The following is a 22,349-nucleotide window of genomic DNA, read 5'->3' as shown; positions in this document are numbered from 1 at the left end:
ATGTATGAAATTCAAAACTGTTGAGTGTGATTTCCCATCACGCATGTCACTCACTCCCTACAAATTTTTTAAATTAATCGAGATATGGAATTGGTACCCTGGTGGCTGGATGGGAGTCTCGTCTCCCATTAAGGCTTTCCAAAATGGGCAAAGAGAGGAGACAAAAGTTCCTGAGTCCATCATCACTCCTGAAGAAGCCGTATCACCAAGACAGTCAGAGGACCTGATGGTGCAACACTCCAGGGTGCCAGACACTGGGGTAAATTACAGAAACCCCTTCACGATCCAAAGACCACTGGCAGCTCCAGCTTTCTGCTCCATATGTTTACAGGTTACCAATTAAAAGATGCCTTATCCTCCCATCCATGTACCCTAAAGAGGCTCACACAGTGCTGGCTCAAATAAGATGGGCTCAATAAATATTTTCTGATCGAGTATTAAACTTAGAATAAAAATCAAACTCCTTCACAGCCTTCAAGGCCATGGCTACATCTGTCACCTCCTCTCCGACCTTCTGGCCCTGTTTCTCAGCTCCAGCCACCTTCCTCTCCTGGGAGTCCTCTCCTGCACCCTGCACACTCTGCCCGGGCATTTACTCTTGCTTCCCTCTGCCGTGCGCTCCTACCCAGGTAGCCACGCCTCGCCCACACACCTGTCAGACGTGATGTTCTCAGGCCCTCTTCACCACACTAAGTGAAACAGCACCCCTGTGACCGCTCTCCTCCTCCACCCCATCACTGCCTCACATGTCTCTTTATCTTTACTCTTCCTCTCTCCTCTCGAATGAAAACCCCGTGAAGACAGAGGCGGTTCATTTTGTCCACTGCTCCATCCCTAGTGCCTGCACATAGTTTGGGCTCCATAAATACTTACTGAAGGAAAGAGCTGTCACCAGCTTCCCTGAAATCCTTCAATCTTAGGGGACTCTGTCATTAATCTCAGGGACAGATCCCAAAAGATGCCTTGAATCGGTTACTAAGAATGAAATGACGATATACTGACTGTAGAAGTTGCAAGAGTCCTCAAATAGTCTCACATGCCAGCAGGAGACCTTATACAGAAGTTGGCTGTGCAAGGAAACAGCCCATCGGCTTCTCAGCTGGTCAGAGGCTCACCTCACTGCGCACAGCAGAGAAAACAGGCACATTCAGGCACACTTGCCAGTCCCAGGTTCCTCTAGCACACAGCAAAAGACAAAGATGAGATTTTTATTTCTCATCAAAAGAAAATCCATAGTGAACTTGTTCTCTTCCATAGTTCCCTGTTCTCCATGATTTTTTCAAAACAAATGATATACAGTGAATCAAGTTTTCTCATAGAATAAGTGAAATATCATTGATTAAGTGAAATATTTCATTTCAACAATGACTTAAACATTAGCTTCTTAATTCCTTATAAGGTTTAATAAACTTACGTAAAATAAAATGCTCTCATCCGATTTTGTTTCTGCCCTAGGTACCTTATCAGAATATTTGACCTAAACAGTCATTGATGCTTTCCTTTTAAAGATGTGTATTTATTTCTAAGAAAGGTATCCTGTAGTCTTACTGCTTTTTGTGGATCAAATTTTCATTTTGAAAATCAATTCACACCAGGCTCTCCTGTTGGTATTTCATGAAATGTGTTGAAATAAAACTAACTCTCTTTCCATCCTGACCTACCCTTGGGGGACGTGCAATTCGCATTTGGTCTTTTCACACCATCCTATTGGACGAATGTCAGGGGAACCAGCATTGGTCCAAAAATCGTAGCAGCTTAAATAACCATCAAAATGAAGTCTTAGACAGTAGCCACACACCTGCAGAATGGAATGTTTGCAATCATTCATTAAGTGTCATGCATTTGAAGTGTACACAGAATTAACAAAATATTCATGTTTTCTGTCAGTGCCATCAACATATGTGAACCAATCCTTCCATCGAAATGTGTTTGTATTAGAGAACAAGTTTACAGATGGCATCTGAATAAGACAAGTGCTGAGAAAGCAGACATTACCTTTCAAGTATCTAGAAATTTTTTTCTGCAAAAAAATTATCCTTTTACTCAGTCTAGAACTCTGAAGTCAATTTACATATCCATTAATCAACGGATTTATTTATTCATTCGATACCTATCAAATATCCCATATTCCTTTCAGAAACCCCATCTCCTGCTGTCTGGCTTGGAGTCACATCCCCAGACAGCGTAAGCTCAAGCACAGAGCAAAACCAAAATGGGTAAGACCTCCGTTCATCTCTGAGCACACACACTCAGCAAAGGAAATAGCAAAACGGTCTGCGAAATACGTCCTCTAGACAGGCTGTGCAAGTTTAACAGCCGTAATTAGTCAGTAGAGCAGGTGAACAGTATTTTCTAGGATTGATGTTATTAAAAACATAGAGGGCTTTTACCAACTTAATAATATAAAATGTTTAGTAAATATTACATCCTACAAACCATTTACTTTCATCAGTGGCTCTTCATTCTATATAATTTTCACAAAATGCATGTATTTACATAAAATATAATTCATATGCATGGATATTTTTCATATACATTTCTCATTAGTTCAGCTAAAACTTAAATAATTATGTCTCTTTTAACAGACAAAAACAACATTGTGGGATTCACTGATTGTTATCAACCTCAGGTGAAGACTTATTTATCGATTAAATCAAGCGTAACTTCTAGTGATAAAGGACTTATCGGAAAATTAATCTTCAGAGAAGAAAAAGTTCATTAAGAAACGTATTTTACCCATCACTGATTAAAATAAATCCATGACGTACTGGAACTTGTTTATAACAGAAAGTACTCAAAATCATTCTTCTCTAGAAAATTCTCTTCTGTCACTGTCTAGTTAGCCAAAGTCAGTAACACCATCTCTTACCTCAGCTACAGAAAGCACACAAAATACAGACGGATGTCAGGGGTCAATGCCTTCTAATCTCATTCCAACCTGAATACCATTTTCATGCTCTGGAAAGGATTGGTCCTGTGAAAGTTCATAATATAACATTAGCCACCGAAATATCTTCACAATTTGATATTAAAACACACGGTGTGGCGAGGCATACCATCAAGAACTGACTGCACCAGTTTGGAAACTTGGGACTGAAGCTAAATATAGAAGGCTTTTCTTATATATTTGGCCCTCAAAGATGGTTTGATCACTTTAATGTCCTTTGAAATAGTTCATCTGAGAAACTCTATGTCCTGTGAACTCCTTACTTATTTTTTTGCCCGTTTTTCCTTAATGCTATGAAGGAGCTCTTTCTCTCCTGGAAGCAGTCCTTGGTTGATCACAGTGATGACCTGTTCCCCGTCTGCGACTTGGCTCTTCACTTTGTTTACAATGACTTCGCTGTAGAGAAATGTTTTTATTTTAATGTAGCAAAATATATCAATTATTTCCTGTACAGTTGGCACATCTAGCCATGAAATCCCTCACAATCCTAAAGTTACACAGAAATTCTTCCAGTGTTCTTTTAAAATTTTGGTTCTTCATATTTAAACCTACAATGCAACTGTAATTCATGTTTTCTATGGTGTGAGGTCTATTTTTTCATATGGAGAAAAAATTATTCAAAAAAAATGTTTGAGTAGTCTCTATTTCCATTAATCCGCAAAGTTACCCGTGTTATATCAAGTTTCTACATATTTGTGGGTCTATTTCTGGCCTTTTAATTCTGTTTGTTGGCGTATTTGCCTATATCACGTTGTCTTATTTGTCTTAATGAGTCTTTCCGTGTGGAGAACAGTCTTTACTATGATGAGTTTCTATGTCGAGTTTCTAATTCAGAAACTCGTTCCCTCTCCATTCAATCTAATCATTTTTGTTGGTCCAAAATGCTTGTTACATTTTCAGACTTCAAAAATTCTTTGTTGTATTTATTTCTGTGTACTTTTTAATGTTTATTGGTATTGTAAATGGATTTTTTTGCAACAGACCTTCTAATTTCTTCCCATTATTTTCTTTAATAGTGGTCTTGTTTCCCACAGCCTTGCTGAATTATTATTAGTTTCGAGCAGACAGTTCCAAGCAGATTCAGCATGACTAGGCAATTTATTCTTAATTGCAAATAAACTTGTAAGTGTACTAATGGAAAATGACGATTACAATCTAGTTTATTAGATCTAGAGCAGCTTTCTAATCACTAATTGTATTACTGTTTATTACTGCTTACCATATGAATGCCTATTTTTAGGGTGAAATTTATTCTTTTGAAAAAACTTTTCATTTGGAAATAATATCAAACTTAAGGAAAAGTTGCAAGAAGAAAATAGTACGGAGAACATGCATAGCGTTTGCCTAGATTTATTTCTAAGCCTCCTGCCTCAGTCTGAGTGCGTACGCAGACATAGACAGAGACACACATATACAAATACATGCGCAGATCATTTTCTCTGAACCATTTGAGGTCCCTTCACCCCAAAATCCTAAATATTTCTCCCTAAGTGCAGTGTATTTTCCCTAAGAATAAGAAGATTCCCTTACATAACTGAAGCTCAGTTACCAACTTGTGTAAATTTAATATTTATACAACGCTGTTCACTCATCTTCTATTCATATTCCAACTTTTCCAACTTATCCGACAATGTGCTTTATAACACTTTCTCCTTCCAGAACAGGATCCAGTCTAGGGTCAGATATTAAATTCAGTCCACATGTCTCTTTAGTCTCCCTTAATCTGGAACATTTTCCATAGCATTTCTCTGTCTTTCATAAAATTGACATTTTTTAAGAACATAGTCTTTCCCTTCTTCCATTTGTTTAAACAGAAGTTCCTGATTTTGGATTTGACTAGATTCAGGTTACACATTTTTTTGCCAGAATACACATGGGTGATGTTTGCATCCTTCTCAGGATATCCATCCCCACGGGCTCGTTCTGCCTGTTTCCATCCATATTTGTTCTCTCTCCTCTAACAAGGTTGACACATTTACTTATGTCCTAAACCCTACAGGGTATCTACTATACTCTCAGAACTGGTTCACCCACACCACTGTAATTAACAAACCTACAAAAGAGTTCAGAATTTGTTTGCAGTTTCCCCTCCCACCTCTGCCCTCCATGCATGGGTATATACCTAAAACCTGTTCACAGAGGCTGGCCCGGCGGCATAGTGGTTAAGCTCAGCATACTCTGCTTTGGTGGCCCAGGGTTCACAGGTTTGTATCCTGGGATCTACACACTGCTCATCAAGCCATGCTGTGGCAGTGTCTGACATACAAAGTGGAGGAAGATTGGCACAGATGTTAGCTCAGGGCCAATCTTCCTCACCAAAAAAATAAATAAATAAAAATCCAAAAAAACTGTGTTCATAAACTACTTGGATTCATTTTTTCTCTCCAGTGTAGTTATTGTACTCATCTGAAATACAGTTGAGTTTGTTTTGATTCTTAATGATTTATTTTTATTTTTTAATATGTAGAATATTAACATGCTTTTGAAAGCTAAAGCTATACTAAAGGCCCTCAGAGAAGTGTGTCTGCCTCTCCTCCCCTCCTCCTCCTTCCCACTTCTGGTAGGGGATAAACTTCACTGTGTTCTGCTTTATCCTTCCCAGCTGTCTTCCTGTAAAAATAAGTCATTATGTGCATGTTTTTTCTTGGTTTTCCCTTCTTTCTTACACAAAAGGCAACCTACTGTACACGCTGTTTCGCACTTGGCTTTCTTCACTTCCTAATGTCTCCTGGAAACCACTGCCTGTCAGGTCACGGTGACTGTCCACACTGCGACAGCTGCTCTGTGCTCCACTGCGTGCAGGTACCACAGCTTCTCCAACCTCCATGGATAAGTGGGTGCATGCTTTTCTTACATGAACATGGAACTGTTTAAAGATCTTGCTGAATTGGCTTGTAAAATCTTGTTAAAAACATTCTTACATTCACAGATCAGTTTAGAGGCTTCCAAGGAAAAGCTTTAAAGACGACAAAACCCAAAAATGAAACAGCAAGAACCAATGATTTCTCAGGAATATTTTATTTCTATAAAAACAAATGCCATGTTTGTGTTTCACTCTCCCAGCCTCCTTCTCACATCCACTTCATCTTCCAGCACACCACCAAACCAATGCCTCCTCCTCACTGCTCCGGGACGCCCCAGACCACTGCAAAGGCACCACACACACAGACAGATGCGCACACAAAACTGACAAGAAAGAGGGGAAAGACAGACCAAGGTGGGAGTATATTAATAAAGCCGGGAGGAAACTTAAGAATCTATCGAAATTGAGAGGAGGGGCCAGCCCTGTGGCGCAGCGGTTAAGTGTGCACGTTCTGCTTCGGCGGCCTGGGGTTCACTGGTTCAGATCCCGGGTGCGGACATGGCACCGCTTGGCAAGCCATGCTGTGGTAGGCGTCCCACATATAAAGTAGAGGAAGATGGGCATGGATGTTAGCTCAGGGCCAGTCTTCCTCAGCAAAAAGAGGAAGACTGGCACTGGATGTTAGCTCAGGGCTAATCTTCCTCAAAAAAAAAGAAAGAAATTGAGAGGACATTTTTCATGTTTTAACAAAACTGAAAGATGCAAAATTGAGTATGGGGAGGAAACAGTGTTATGTGGAGCAGCCTATATACCTTCTCCTCATACATGAAGGATAAATTCAAGACAGTGGCAAGAATTCATAGCAGGAGTTAGGATGATCAATGTTACTCTTGTCAGTATTTCAAAATGATTCCTCACTTGAACATTTGGGAACTTCGCATAATGTTGCAAGGAACACTATATGGCTCAAACAGCCACAGCATTCTTTAGAGAGTTTCAAATAAAAAACAAAACACTCATTTTAACAACATGACAGGCAATACTTAGTGAGAAATATCACTGCCTTTCATCAACCTCTTTTCTGTTTAATAGTTTATTCATAGAAGATTTAGGGTTTTTTCCTTTCTAAAAATTTTATATTTTATAAACACAATTAATAAGTGTGCTTATAAAATTATATTTTATGATGAAAAGTGAGAACTAGAATCACACAAAGCAAACAATGAACCCATTAAATTCAGTCATAAAAAATCATAAGGTTTGCAGACCTGAAAAAATACTTTTACAGATAAACGCAAGCCCAGAGAGGTTAAGAGACTCTCTCAAGGTCACACAACTAGTTTAGCAGTGAGACAGGAACCAGCCTAACAAGACAGGGCTATCTGCAAGGGCCCTGGCCTAACATCATAAGGCCCCTAACCAATCGCCAAGCCAGGAAATCAGCTAGAGACCACCAAGACTCACACGCCGCAGCCTCGCCACTTTCCCAGGTTTACACATGCGCCCTCGCACCCAGGGGTCCATGGAAGGTGACCCTAGCCCCATTAGCATAGTAAAATCACAACCGGGCGGACAGCCAGCGTGCTGATGACCCACGCATCGCATGTAGTGGCTGCCGCACGACAGCGCAGACGCAAGCACAGCCTGCCCTCGACCTGCCGGACGTCCCAGGCTTCGCCCCACAGAAGTCGCGCGGGCCGCTCCGGAGAGCTGGCCACCTGCCCCTCCTTGCCGCACTGGCTCCCTGGTGCCTCGCCTGTGACGAGCCAATAAGCTTGTCCTTCCCACTGACGGTTGTCTCTCTTGATTTCCTCCTCGGGGACAACAAGACCCAAGGGGCCCGTAACAGTAGCATAGCTAAGAACCCCAGTCCCCCAAAAGCCTGCCAACTGCTTGCTCCACATCTGGGGCCAGAGACGGCCTCGAAGAAGCAAGACAGAACCTGGCTCTGAGACTCGTCCAAAGAAGCCTGTGTGCTCTTGGGGACCGCAGGGAGTTCTGTTTCGCCATTTTCTTTTCCCAGAACAGTTACAAAAGAATGTTTTCCAGTATGAAATCGATGAATTGTATCACTAATGATGAAGACGAATTATTCAAAGTTCCATACCTCATAGCAAAAGCAGGTACAAAGTATATACTATTATTGAAAAGTAAAAAGAGTCAGAACATTAGGGAAAACAACAAAAACGAAAACAAAACACCAAGCCTAGAGAAAAGCAGATAGGCTACTCACAAAATTCCTTCATGAAACATAACAGGTAAGATTATCATGTGTGTGCCAGCAGATCTTGCTCTGCAGATGGACAAAGTCACACATGTGCAGTGTGAACAGCTCTTGGACACGTAGGAGATCCAAGTGAGAAATTCCGGACATTTTCCTCTGTTTATCACCGAGAACTCCATCAGAAGAGCAGAGAGATTATGCATGTAAGGATAATGTTGTGAGCCACTGTGCAGACAGCAGGTTAGTGGCCCTGAGCACCAGCAGAGCATGAGCTAAATGTGTGATACAGAAGAGTGTTGTTATTGTAGGGGAGGAAGACATTTCCTCTACCTGCTCTGGGTCCTTCTGGCCAGATATTGAATTAAATTCACATGAGACAGAATACCAGGAGAAAATTAAACGAAGCTTTGTAACATGTATACATGGGAGAGGCTCAGGCAAGCTGAGCAACTCGCCAAATGGCAGAAGCCACCACCTTAAATACCACCCTCAGCTAAAGACAAAGGAGGATGTTGGGGGTGGGAGGAGTCAGTTACGGGAGGTTTCCACAAAAGCACAGTGAACAAGAGTAAGGTTATTATGCAGATTTAAGTCCTTGTCTTCCACATTGATGAGAGTTTCTAGAGACAAGGTCATCCCCCTTCTTGTACAGAGAGGGAGACGCCTTTACAGATGGAGATTTCCTTTACAATGTAAATGTCTCTTAACAAAGGGTAAGTAAATTCTACTTTACAGAGTTTCTTTCCCATCTGCAGTTTTTAAAAGTAACCAGCCCAAAATAATCCTCATGCCAAAGAGACATATCTTGGGATGGTCAATACTGGTCCCCCACATTATACGAAATGGAAGATTCTATCTGAATGCCCATAGACATTCTATTTTATTCACAGTCAAGAGTTGGCAATCAACAATATTTTCCTGATCTTAATTCAATATTGAAAGAAATAGAGGAAATTCAATATTGAAAGAAATTGGGCATGACATGGAATCATGGCCACCACAGCACAGACTTTCAGCATACTAGGCAAAGACTGGGCAAGGGTCACAGCACTCTGATTTCCAGACCTTCACATGATGGCTGTCACTGGGCAAGATGTTCAGAGGAATTTTATATGCAGTTGATAAAATCTCTTATAAAACCAAAGACCATTGTCAGGAGTTCAGCAGCCTGCTTAAATGGTTTATCTCAGCAACATCTTCAAAATCTTAAATTGTCTCACTGTGTATCTTCAAGACTGAAATGTCACAATTTTAAATGTGAACAGTGAGATATCAGGAAGTCTTATATGGGCAAACTGTGATATAAACAGCTCGACCCCAGGGAACTTCACTCTTTGTCAACACTTGATGATTTGCTTTATTCAGTGGAAAAAAAATCAATCATGTTACTGGTAGTATAAAAGACCAAATACTGCAGAAGGGAACATAGAGAAACAGTTTCTTGAGACAAATACAACCAAAGAGAAAGTTATGAACACATTTGCAGCTTTCTCTAAATCAGAATAAACCTACCAGGTTTTGAGCGTGGCATTCTTGTCAATTTAGCATTTGATGAAACAAAGGAATCTGGGTTTTTCTTCGGTTTGAATATCCAGGGTGATCAAGATAGCCGAAGAACCAAACCCTTGATAGCACAGCTAACCTCCTATGATGGCCAAATACAATTTTCTCATTAAACAGACATGCAGAATGAGGAGTGGGGAGGAATGGTTGGAGCCTGAGCCGTCCTTTATCCAGCCCTGTACAGATGCCTTTTACCAACAAGCACGTCTGCAGCACTGAACTCTGGGCCAGATACTGTTCTAAGCACTTTCTAAATACAGACTCATTCAATCATCATAAAAACTCTATGAAATAGGTGTTATTATGCACATTTCACAGGTGAGAAAACTAGGGCACAAGAGGTTCTGTGACATGCCTGAGACCACAGTGTGTGTCTGCCTCCAGTGCACCGGCAGTTAGTCACTATGCTAGATCATCGCGAAAGGTGATAAGCAACACTAGCCTGCTCACTGACTAAACACTTCACAATTCTTAAAATTAGAACATACGAGTTTTTTAAATATCTAAAATTGGTGGTCTGAGTATGTGCTATATGGTCATTAAAGTACCCCCAGATGCCAAAAGTTTGGGAACAGTGCCATGGAGAGTGCCGTATTGTTACCGACACCAAAGTTGGTTCCCCCCCGTGAGTTAAATCAGACTCTCCGCCAGAAGTAGTTGTCTCACAAAATAAAGTGTATTTGCAACAAATAGGAGACCCTGAGCGATCATTTCCAGAGTCATGGTGATACCGGCTCAGCACAAGTTGCCTTAAGGGAAGACATGAAAAAAAAAGAAACCATATTGTAACTTTGAATGACCTCTGACTAGCCCAGACTTACTCTGTAGGTTTTGTGGCCCCTCGAAGCTACTTTACGATGATAACTTCGTACTTTTGAGTTCCTTAGGAACGTGATGACCCCCAGGCAGAGAGCCTATGCTGAATGCCATCATCGATGACAACGGAAAGATCAGAGTACAGGGCGTTGCTCCATTCCCTGCTGCATATCCATATCAGGAACTGGGACCAGCTGCCTGCCCCACCTGGAGACCAGCCTCCTCTATAACTGGCCCGTAGTCTTTGTTCTGTGAGATGGTTCTTTCAGACCTGAGTCAGCCATCCTCCCTCTTGCTAGAAAGCTGTAGTAAAGTCCTTTCTTTCCTACCACCTTACCTCCTGATTATTGGCATGTCTTGCGGCAAGCGGAGGACCCCTCTTGGGTGGCAACAAAGGCGCCTCGGAACAAGGGAAGCAGGGACCTTTATTCGGATGGGGAATGAATATTCAAAAGGGAGAGGAGGGTATTTGATGGCAATCGCGTGGGCTCACTTGGAAAACATGCTTCCACTACATTGCAGGTTATAAAGGATAAGGCCTCAGCTCCTCCTGGAGAGATCTGAGCACTAAAAATACGGCAAAGGTCATAGGCGTGGCTCTTGTGATAAGGCCTGGTCTGGTTCAGGGAGGCTGGTGATGGCATTTCCTTAACATAACAAAAGGAAAAAGAACAATTTGGAAAAAGTTAAAATATCCAAACCCACCCTTGAGTTCCTTGGGGTAACTAACCTGCGACAATGCCCCATCTATGGGATTTTGATACAGAATAAAGGTGGCATTTTAAATCAGGAGAGTAAAAAGAAGTGGCATTAGGACACAAGACTATCGGTTTGTGGAAAAAAACTGACAAATAAAAATGGCAAGCAATAGGATATATTGCAGAATATGAGGAAGCCATTTGGTATAAACCTAATTCAGCCTGACCTTGTCTTTCCAAAAGGGCCTGACCGTGGCTGTTGAGCATGCATTGTATATCTGCTTTAGATGTTCCCTATGGCAAGAACAAAGGCCCTTGAGATAAAGGTGCAACTTCCCTCCCCCTCCCAACGTTGGCATTCCCTTAAGGGTTAAGCATCTTTCCTTAGGCTAGGAACTGACTGCAGTGCTCACCTGTGACCACCCAGCTCAAGACAACAGACTTGCCTCCTGCTAGGCCCGCTGAGATAGCAGACCCACTACCTGCTGTGTCCATCAAGCGCCGTGCCGACAGGGCAATCTTGTGACTATTGTGGGAGGAACATTTCAATCATATGTGAAACATCCTGTTTGGGGGTATATAACCACTCTGTGCACCCCACTTCTTCGGTGCCCTTTCTTCCTTCGGGAAGAAAGGCCTTGGGCCATGGTCCTCAGATTTCAGCTCAGAATAAACTCTCCCAAATTTTCATTTATAGATTGGTTATGGATTATTTTCATCGACAGTTCTTGGCGTAGTCGAGGCAGGATTTCAGAGAAACCCACCAGAGACCACCTGGAACCTACACTGAGCCAGCATTCGGTACCAATAAGGGCCCATTGAGCCCCCCCGGATCACTGCATTCTTCAGGTGACCCTGGTGAGTTCTCCTGAAACCTGGACCTCCTTATTTTAAGTTGATGGTCCAAGACTTTATATGAGCTGGGTAAAGTCTTAAGACTAGAGGTTTTTAAGGGGTACCGGTACATACCCTACGTAAGAGGAACCTAGGAGGGATTTGCTAGGCCAGAGGAGCCTAGAGGGAAGTTCCTAGGTCAGAGGAGCCTAGAGGAACTTGGGAGTGAATGGGGAAGGGTGACGTTTTTAATTTGGCTTTAAATTGGAAAGAATTGTGTTTATAAAGTCTGAAAGAACTGCTTGATAGAGAAATGAGAGACTGAACGTGTTCAGCTCCAGAGAAAAGGGACATTTGCTCCTCCTGGCCTTTACCAAAAGGCGTCCTTAGGTGACTAAGGACCTCAGCAGGAGTGTCAGAGGATCAATCCTCACCACGTGCAGCGGTCCCATAGGGAACTCCACTCTCACTCACAGTAATTAATTACAGGCTCGTCCAGGGGCATGCACATAAGGGCTGGTCACCCCACTCTCCAAGCTCCCACAGTGGTATTAGGCAGCCGGAGGGAAAAACTGAGGCACGTAAGAGAGTGTTTACGACCTTTCTATAGGGAGTAACACTCACAAGCAGCACACTTTCTGACCCATTACACTGCCCTTAGAAGTTGTTTGGACCTTATAACAAAACAAAATTAAAAGAGAAGTGGGAAATCGAGCTTTTAAAACAGCCCGATCAGTTCCCGAATGGGCAGCCTCTCCTTCAGACTCCAGTTGACTGCAATTGCTTAACAAAGGGGGATCCCAAGCCAGATTGCTAAGGCCAAAAGAAAGAATAAGAAAGAGGAAAAAACTGGGAAATCAAGTTTTTCCACCGGGGTCTGCTATGAGAAAAATCTTTGTTCTATATGTGTCTGTCTGTGTGTGTCTATATATGTTACAAAAGTTTTTATATTTTACCTCCGGATGGTACAATTTCTAAAGAGCTCCATTCCATTCACTTAAAGTAAGCGCTTACAAAAAGTTTTTCTAAAAGTTTTAACCCAAATGTCTTTCAAGTTAACATGATATAGGTTAATCTTTGGTTAATGAAAGTTTAAGTTGTTGGTTTGATTGAAAAGGCATGTCCTCAAAAGTTGTTGGCATTTGAATATGATGCAGATATGCAGCCTGGGTTTACTAGTCAAATAAGTTCACATCGTCTGTTAGAAATTTGTCAGCAAATAATAGCTTTAAATGATAGCTCTTTGTCAAATGCCTCATGAAGTTTTCATAGGTAATCTGAACATAACTGTTGGAAACAAATTATTTAAATAGACAAAAGTGAGTAACTTTTATGGTCTGTATACTTGGGAAAAAACAGCTTCCAAATTCTTTTTGGTAACAATCTTGAGTTTTGCCAAGTTAAGTTAAATGATAAAAATCTGAGTATCTGGGTCATTTTTGGATTGGATAGAACACTGAAACATTGCTAAGCGTATCTGAGTTATCTACTTTTGGCTTCTTATTGCAAAGAGGCTAAAAGCATTTGGGTCTATTAGAAAGTATGCCTTGTGTTTTATTGTGTAGTGGCATGTTTCTAGAAATTATGAAGTGTTTAGAATGCTGATATAAAAGACAATTCGTAATTGCTTACTAGGGTCTGTTAAGGGTTAAAAGTTCTAATTAACATATATAATTAAACTACTGGAAATGTAATAAGTAAAACAGCTCTGTATTCAAGGAAAATTAAAATGTATGTTTTCAGTAAAGAGGGTATAAAGAATGGAAGTATTTTTGATGGATTAAGAAAGATAAATTTGCCCTAAAGTACTAGGAGGGAAAAAAAGACATGGGACAAATTCTGAAGGCAAAAAGAAAGTTGTAGAAGGTTTGTGAAGGAGAAATTCTGAAAGGAGTTTTATGCCTGGTCAAGTTGGCTAAGATTAAAGTAAATCCAATTAAGTGAATGAGTTTTAATGTTAAAAATAAACTGGTACAAAAATTTAGAATTTGGCTTTCTCTCTTAAAAGGATAATTTTCTTAAACTCTTAGTCTGTTCTTGATAAAGAGATTATAAAAGGTTTTTTCCTTCTGAGTAAGTTTACAGAAGATCTATGTTTTGTTAAGATAATTTCCCTAGGTGCAAAAAGACAGAGTTCTCTCTATTAAGGATTTTTTTTGCTGTTGTCACTTTGATTAAATACTATGAAGCATGATTTCAATGACCCTTGTTTTCAAATGACAAGGTCAGCAATCTCTTGATCTTGTTTAAGTAAGTTTTTAAAAATCTTTTGATATTTTTGACAAGTTTCTCCCTCAAACAAATAGTCAAGTCCTAAATAAAGGTTTTCCTTTGACCTGGATGAAGGAAGAGAATTTCTCTGAGGATTTTCAGAGGGCCCCTGGGACTTCTCAAAGAAATTTTTTCTCTTTTCCCATAAAGGAGGCATACTAATTAGGCTTGTTTGGAATGCTAAATTGCATGAGAAGCATTGTCAAGTAAATGATCCTACACCCAGTTTGATTTGCTTGATTGGTTCCCTTTCAGTATCTGTTCCCTTTTTCTATCCGGATTGCAATTCCTATTTCTACTACTTATTGGAATCCTTGTACTGGTCATAATATTCAAACTAATTGTTGTTTTCTTTACTCAGTGTTGTAAGAGTAGAATACAAACTAAAGTAATGATTGCTCGACGGCTTAAAATGGTCGATCTATCTTATAATCCTGGACAAATTTCCTTTTCTGATAAAGGCTTTACCTAAGAACTCATTTTAAACTAATGTCTTGAAAAATATTGAATTATTATTACTGTACTTGTTCTATAATCATATACAACGTAAATGCAAAGTGTCATAGAGAAGCACATATACAATGTTTGTGAAACATTCTAAAATTAATTGGAAATTACATGACATATGAAATGATTCCTCTGTTAATACATATATGTCCACGCTTGTCCACTATTTCCCCCCAACGTGGATGACTAGGCAAATAATGAGATAAAAGCCTAGCACCGAAGGACATGATGGACCCAGGGCAGGCAGCAACCACCCTGGTGCCGAGGGACAATATTTTGATCATCAATGCTTTCTATCGAAAGATTAGAGATCAAAAGGGGAAAATGACAAATAAAAATGGCAAGCAATAGGATATATTGCAGAATATGAGGAAGCCATTTGATATAAACCTAATTCAGCCTGACCTTGTCTTTCCAAAAGGGCCTGACCGTGGCCGTTGAGCATGCATTGTATATCTGCTTTAGATATTCCTGATGGCAAGAACAAAGGCCCTTGAGATAAAGGTGCAACTTCCCTCCCCCTCCCAACGTTGGCATTCCCTTAAGGATTAAGCATCTTTCCTTAGGCTAGGAACTGACTGCAGTGCTCACCTGTGACCACCCAGCTCAAGACAACAGACTTGCCTCCTGCTACGCCCACCAAGACAGCAGTACCCACTACCTGCTGTGTCCATCAAGCACTGTGCTGACAGGGCCATCTTGTGACTATTGTGGGAGGGGCATTTCAATCATATGTGAAACGTCCTGTATGGGGGTATATAACCACTCTGTATACCTCACTTCTTTGGTGCCCTTTCTTCCTTCGGGAAGAAAGGCCCTGGGCCATGTTCCTCAGATTTCAGCTCAGAATAAACTCACCCAAATTTTCATTTATAGATTGGTTATGGATTATTTTCGTCAACAAAACTGAATTATATTCCTACTCCAACAGCATATAAAAAAATAATTTTGGATAGAGAAAACAGACTCAGTACAATGGTACACAATGCAGCTGCTAACAAAGCACACAGAGCTGCCCCTGCGGAGGCCACCTGACAGCCACCAGGCGCTGCCGCAGGTGAGGGAAGTGCAGCCAAGGCAAACACGGCCATGCACACAGACAGCAGCCACACGCCCACCTGCCTACACACGCACACGTCTGCAAGTGTACACACCCAATGACTCCGAGTGGCTCACCCAGAGAGGTGAGCTGGCAGAGAGAAAGGCTTTTATTTTTATATTCTTCTATTGTTAGAATTTTTAAGATTTTCTTTTTTTCCTTTTTCTCCCCAAAGCCCCCCGGTACATAGTTGTATATTCTTCATTGTGGATCCTTCTAGTTGAGGCACAGGGGACGCCACCTCAGCGTGCCCTGATGAGTAGTGCCATGCCCACACCCAGGACCTGAACCAACGAAACACTGGGCCGCCTGCAGCAGAGCGTGCGAACCCAACCACTCAGCCACGGGGCCAGTCCCTTGTTAGAATTTTTAAATGGCATTGTAATGTTTTAAAACATCAACACACACACACACACACACACACACACACACACACGATCAAGTGATGATGATGCTGGGCAAGTAGGCTGGACACAGGTCGTGAGAAGCCTTGTATGTCTTGTTAAGGACCTTTTAGTTTATTCTTAGTCAATGAAGCACTAGCAAAAGCTTTTAAACAGTGGGGAGAAAAAAAATTCCTGCATTTTTATAAGAGTCTTCTTAGTGGCAGTGAAGAGAATTAATTAGAAAAGTAGCCAGACTAGAAATAGGGGAGACAGCTAAGGAGGCTTTCAATGTCTATCCATACTTGAGATTTGCCACGAGCCGTGTATAGAGTCTAACTCAGCTTATTTAAGCCTTATGCAGGTGAGCAGAATTTGCCACCTCAAGACGTGTCTCTTTGGCATGAGCATTATTATGATTTTTTTTAAGGAAGATCAGACCTGACCTAACATCTGCTGCCAATCCTCCTCTTTTTGCTGAGGAAGACTGGCCCAGAGCTAACATCCATGCCCATCTTCCTCTACTTTATATGTGGGACACCTGCCATAGCATGGCGCGACAAGTCGTGTGTAGGTCCACGCCAGGGATCCAAACCAGTGAGCCACAGGTGGCCCAAGGGGAGCATGCGAACTTAACCATTATGCTGCTAGGCCAGCCCCTGGCATGAGAATTATTTTTGGCTGGCTATTTTTTTAAAACCTGCAGACATGAGAAAGACTCTGAAAACCAAATAGAAGTTACCCTTTGTAAGAGACCTTTATGTTTCTAAAGGAAATCTCCATCAGTAAAGATAGCTCCCTCTCTGTACCAGGAAGAGGGATGACGTTATCTCTAGACACTCTTGTCAATACTGAAGGCAAGCACTTAAATCTGCACACTAACCTTACTCTTGTTTACTGTGCTTTTCTGGTAATCTCCCATAACTGACTTCCTCCACTCCCAACGTCTTCCTTTGTCTTTGGCTGAAGATGGTATTTAAGGTGACAGCCTCTGCCATTTTGTTGAGTTACTCAGATTTCCTAGGTCTCTCCCATGTATACATGATATAAAGCTCTGCCTGATTTCCTCCTGTTATTCTGTCTCATGTCAATTTAGTTCCCAGGCCAGCCAGAAGGACCTAGAGGGTAGAGGAATTGTCTTCCTCCTCTGCACTTACTGTGGTGGAATTATTACAATCCCCACTTCAGATATGAGGAAACAGGCTCAGAGAGGTTCACAAATTGCTCCATTTGCACAGCTAGTCAGTAGGAAATCTGGAATTGGAACTCCACTCCTGGTCTGGGTGCTTATCTGCAAATTTACATTACATTCCAGAATGTGCACCAGCGTAGAAAGGTGATAACAAGGACCTCCACGAATGCAGAGCAAGAGCTGGGGATGGAGGGCAGGCCAGACGGCACAGCTACTCAGGAGGTGAGACAGGCAGTGCCTGGTGATGGGCTGGATGCAGACAGGGAGGAAGGCAGGAACTGTAAACTGACCCCGGGTCTCAGGCTTAGGAGAAATTCCCCAATTTCCCAAAATGTGATAATTTTTACTTTTATGATGTTATCAGTATCTAATTACACCTTCAAGGACTTTATGGTCAGCTCACGAACAACCACATTTTGCGCCTACTTTTCAATTCCAAACTTCTTGTGCATTGTGACAGCTTCAGTGTTCTCCCAGGTATCCTGCAATGAATTTTCATTACAAAAGACTATTCACTGCAAGATGCTGGCAGACCATGAGAGGCAATGAAACTCCTTCCTTATTTCTCCTTAAGATGCTTTATGATTTTCAGCTGAGCTAAGAATGGAAATTATCAAGACTATTAGAAGCTCTTCTGGTTCTCTCTTAACCACAGAGAAAATGGAGAACTTGGAAAAAAAAATAGGTATATATACACACACACTCACACATGGCACACTACTCATACATACACAAATTTTTATTTCCCTATTGTTGTTTAAACTACACCTTAATGTAGCTGTTTTTATTGGCAGAGCAGGGGTGGGGTTCATGATGTCGTCAGAGATTCTAGAAAGCTCAGGGATTACGTAAAATTTTGTGTGCAAATGGATATAAGCACTTGTCTAAAGAGTTAGCAATAGCTTTCACTAGGTGTTCAAAGGGGCCTAAGAACTAAGAAAAGATTAAAAGCCACATGATTGTCCTTTAAGGGAGTCTGTCGTTAATCAATCCACTGACTCAATGACGTCTCTAGCAGACTTCAGTAAGCAGAGCCCAGCAGCTCACGGCAGCTGCTCATCACGGATGAGCAGGACAGGCAGCAAGGCAGCCTTCAGATTCTGCTTTTTCAAAGCGATGCCTATTTTTGCCATCTATTTGTTAGGCTAATGGAGAAAAATCCTCACCTACATAATTAAACATAACTCACTGCGAAGCTTCGGTTAGGATGGCAGTGAAGGATGGCTGATTGTGTATTTTTAAACACTCATTTTAGAGACTACTTCCTTCTTACTTTGAACATTTTTCATAGATTAATTCTGAATCCCAAACTGCTGCCAAGATTATATCAAGAGGTTTTCTACAAATAGAGAACACAGAATCCGTGGCACAACAAAAGCCTACTTTAACAAGTAAGTGCATGTGATTCCTACTGAGTTTTTGTGACTCTATCCTACTATAATGGCAGACCAAACACTTCCCCAGAACACCTGCTGACCTACCGTTAGGAAGAAGTTCCACGTCCAGTCACCTAACCCAAGCGCTGCTGAATTAGAGTCTCAGAAACAAGAAGAAAGCCCCGCCCAGAGCGGGTGAAACGCTGCTGTACTCAGGCAGCTTCAGACCAACGAAGACCTTCACGAACAAAGAAAAAGAAGCCCACAATATAAAAGAAAGGAGTGCATGCAGAGAACTTTTTAAAACAACTTCCAAGGTGTCTGATAATCCAGTTCACATGGCTGTGCAGGTCCCACCAATCCTCTGAGTCTAGCGTCTAAACCATAAACCCACATATTTTTCCCTGAATGACTAAACCCTCCCACGGGAAACAGACAAGGCTCCCTCTAATATAAATTTCCTTCAGCTAAAGGAGAGGAGCTTTGGAAAGTCTGCCCTTGATTCTGAATGCCACTGCTTTCTTCTTTTCCTTTCTCTTCCTTCCAACAGCTCTGAACACCATATTCAGTTTCCAGCTGGAACTGGGATAAGCAGCCTTCAGAGGGGCTTCAGGCCCCCCCCAAGAAGAGGAAGCCGCCCTGATCCGGCTGTCCGGCTCCACTCCTTCAGATCTGCTAAACTGTCTCTTAGCCCCTGGACTCTGAATCACACCATTTCAGAGAAGCGGATTCTGAGAAGAGGAAAAGTGGCTGAGCCACAAGAGCAGGGTGTATCTTCAGTTTTGCCCCAGAACTTAGAGCTTTAGGGAATATGAGAAATGACCATGAATGGGAATTTGCTCGGTTCTTCAGAGTCCCGGCAATTAATCACCTTAAACGACTCCACGTGGTGAGGCCACATTTTAGTTTTAAAACACACTTCCTTTCTCTGCCCTCAATGACTTGCAATTTAAAATTCAACCAAATATCTGAATATAATACACACAGCACTTTTTCAAAACATGCTTTTTTCTGGGAGAACTTTAGACACCGATGAAGTTATCTTAAAACAAAGGGCAACAAGATACAAACGGAAGACAAAAACAAATGGGTAAACAAATAAGCGAACACTTAAGGCAAATAAAAAGAGCGTGGGGACTGAGGCTGTGATTTGATTCCAAACATCTCAGAATTCATAATATCACGAGGTATTTCATCACAGCTTATACAACGCCTGAGGCAGGCACAAGGCGGCTCACGATTAGTAACTTAAGTACTGCGTGAGAAGGATCGATATTAAAACTATGATAGTGTTCTCAGGGATTACCAAGTAATTTGAAAACATTTTCAAAGCACGAAAACTTGACATCCAACTGCACTGCTGAGTCGGAAAGGTCCTGGGTGTGTCCAGAGTTTGCAACAAACACGCATTTTCAGAGAAGTATCTTTCTGCACCTGCCGAGCTAAACACAAATCCAGACTTCATCAAAAACAAAACAAAACACACACACAGGTTTTTCGAATTCTATTTAATGTACTGGCATATTTAGAAAAATAAGATTTTACAAAATATAACACAGGTCTGGGCGAAGAAGCTCAATTGAGAGAGCGCCACTGAGCTACTCCTTTTGTTTGAACGCAAGTCAGGGAGGCTGAGGGCAGGAAGGTGTTCAGACAAGGCTGTCTTACGTCTACGACAACTAGGAAGTTAACCCAGGAGGTGTTTTCATCCTCAACTACACTCAGCCTCTTCCAAAAGAAATACTCCCCTGTCACGCTACAGATGGCTGCAATTTCCTTATCAGGGCACAAAATATTTCTTTCCAAAATCATAACAGATCACAAGAGATTTTAAGGGGGCAGAGGGATAGAGTCTGCTACAAGAACGTGGAGTAAGGCGGGTCTAAGATAACGACGTCGCTGAAGGAGCAGGGGAAAGGAGAAACATCAAAGTCTACGCCACAGTTCTGCCCTGTTTTAGGAGACAAAAGAGATCAACTGAGGAAATATTTCTGTTTTCCTCACGAAGAAAGCCACTAAGTCATCAACTGTGAAGGCAGGAGGAATGACATGGTAAGGAGAAAGTGAAAGGTCTGGAGCACCAACATCTGCCAACACTGAGATTTCGGATGAAGCTCCAGTGATGGGTGGTTTTCAGACTGGGCGCTCAGCCCGAAGAGCAGAAGATTAGGCAATGGCCAGCAGAACGCCCTCAGTTAGCGGGCCCGCCAGGACCATTCCTGTGGTCAAATCGAGGAAAGTCCTGACAAGGACAAAGTGTAGGGACACAGCCCTGGCTAGTGCTCTGAATGAATGGGGAGGTCTGAGCACACAGTGCTACCAACAAGGGCAGAGAGAAGGTTCCGGGGAAAGAAAAGGACTGTGATCCGAGAGCGAGTAATTTTAAGGATTGCTTATGTTTAATAAGGTGAACTGTATTTCAGACAGTGAAGTATGCCAACACTTTATCTACATTATATGTAATTCTTCAACAGTCCCTGAGAGCGAGCAACATTATCTCCTCTTTTTGAGCTAAACAAAGAATCAGAAGTGCATGCACCACAGAGTCGTTCTTCTACACAGCAAAGGGAAAGAAGCTTGAAGCACTGAACCGGCCGCCTGTGTAAAACCACTATGCACCTCTCCCAGAGAACCAGAGAGCAGGGAGGAGCTAACAAAGGAAACAAGAAGCAGGCAGTCTTCAAGGAGATCACAGTTCTACCAAGACACAAGCACACTGGCACACCATCGCACAGAACGGCACAGGGCAGTCAGACGTGTTAAGGACACAAGTGATAAACAGAACTACATTTTACAAAGATCATTCTGCTAATGGTGTGCAGGGAAGGTCAGAGGTGGCGCCAGCCTGAATAGAGAGAGATCGTTTAAGAAACCTTTGCTACAATTCGTGTGAAAAAAAAGCCAGGGCTTATTCCTAAATTAAGGCAGTGGTGGTAGGACATGGAGTAGGAACTGACAAATTAAGAGGCAAAACTTGAACAGACCAGATGGCCAAACATTCACAGAGCAAAGACACAGGAAGGACTCCAGCTGGCTAACAGGAACGAGGACATACTGGGAATGGAACGAGGGCCTTTCTCAGGGACAAGGAGCCCAGGAGGCGACTCACAGAAGGAGGCTGAGAAGACGATGTACCGAGTGGAGCAGAGCTGTGTGGCATGCAGGTGAGGAGGCAGGAGACCAAGGGGCAGACTGGGAACAGGAGTTAGGAGCTCCGCTGCATTTGGTGGAGCAGAAGTTAAGGAGGCAGACGGGACGGCCCAGAGAGCCACGCAGAGCGGAGCCTAAGACTAAATCATAGGAGAAGAAAAGGACTTTCAGCAGTGCCTGGCAAGGAGTGGCTCGGAATCAGCAAAATCAGCAGCTGACAGTGCAGAGAGTTCTAGAGTAGAGAGTGGGTAAGATGAGGCCTAACACACATCCGGCTTTGAAATCTTGGAGGTCACTTCCGCGGGAGCAGTTTCAGGTAGCGGTGGGAGAAGGCCAGGCTGCAGAGGTTGGAGGAGGAAAAGATGATAAAAATCAACAAAAGAGAAAACGCACCCTAGAATTTCAAGAAGTTGGACTGGACTAAGCGGATGGGTTAGAGAGGGAAATGCAGAATCAAGGGGCAGTATTTTTTCTTAAAGATGGAAT

The 22,349-nt window shown here is 42.1% G+C and overlaps 1 protein-coding gene across 1 annotated transcript in view; it reads right to left on the bottom strand.

Moving 5' to 3' along the window:
• L3MBTL4 (L3MBTL histone methyl-lysine binding protein 4) overlaps positions 1-7,654 on the bottom strand; it is a 282,590-nt gene extending 274,936 nt beyond the window's left edge. The window contains 3 exon segments of the mRNA XM_046671181.1: positions 1,658-1,798; positions 2,870-2,974; positions 7,316-7,654. Coding sequence (XP_046527137.1) covers positions 1,658-1,798; positions 2,870-2,974; positions 7,316-7,654 — 585 coding nt within the window.
• Positions 7,655-22,349: the final 14,695 nt, after the last annotated feature.

This window comes from Equus quagga, chromosome 9, assembly GCF_021613505.1.
Source record: "Equus quagga isolate Etosha38 chromosome 9, UCLA_HA_Equagga_1.0, whole genome shotgun sequence".
Lineage (NCBI taxonomy): Eukaryota > Metazoa > Chordata > Mammalia > Perissodactyla > Equidae > Equus > Equus quagga.
This window is presented reverse-complemented; position numbering and strand designations above follow the sequence as displayed.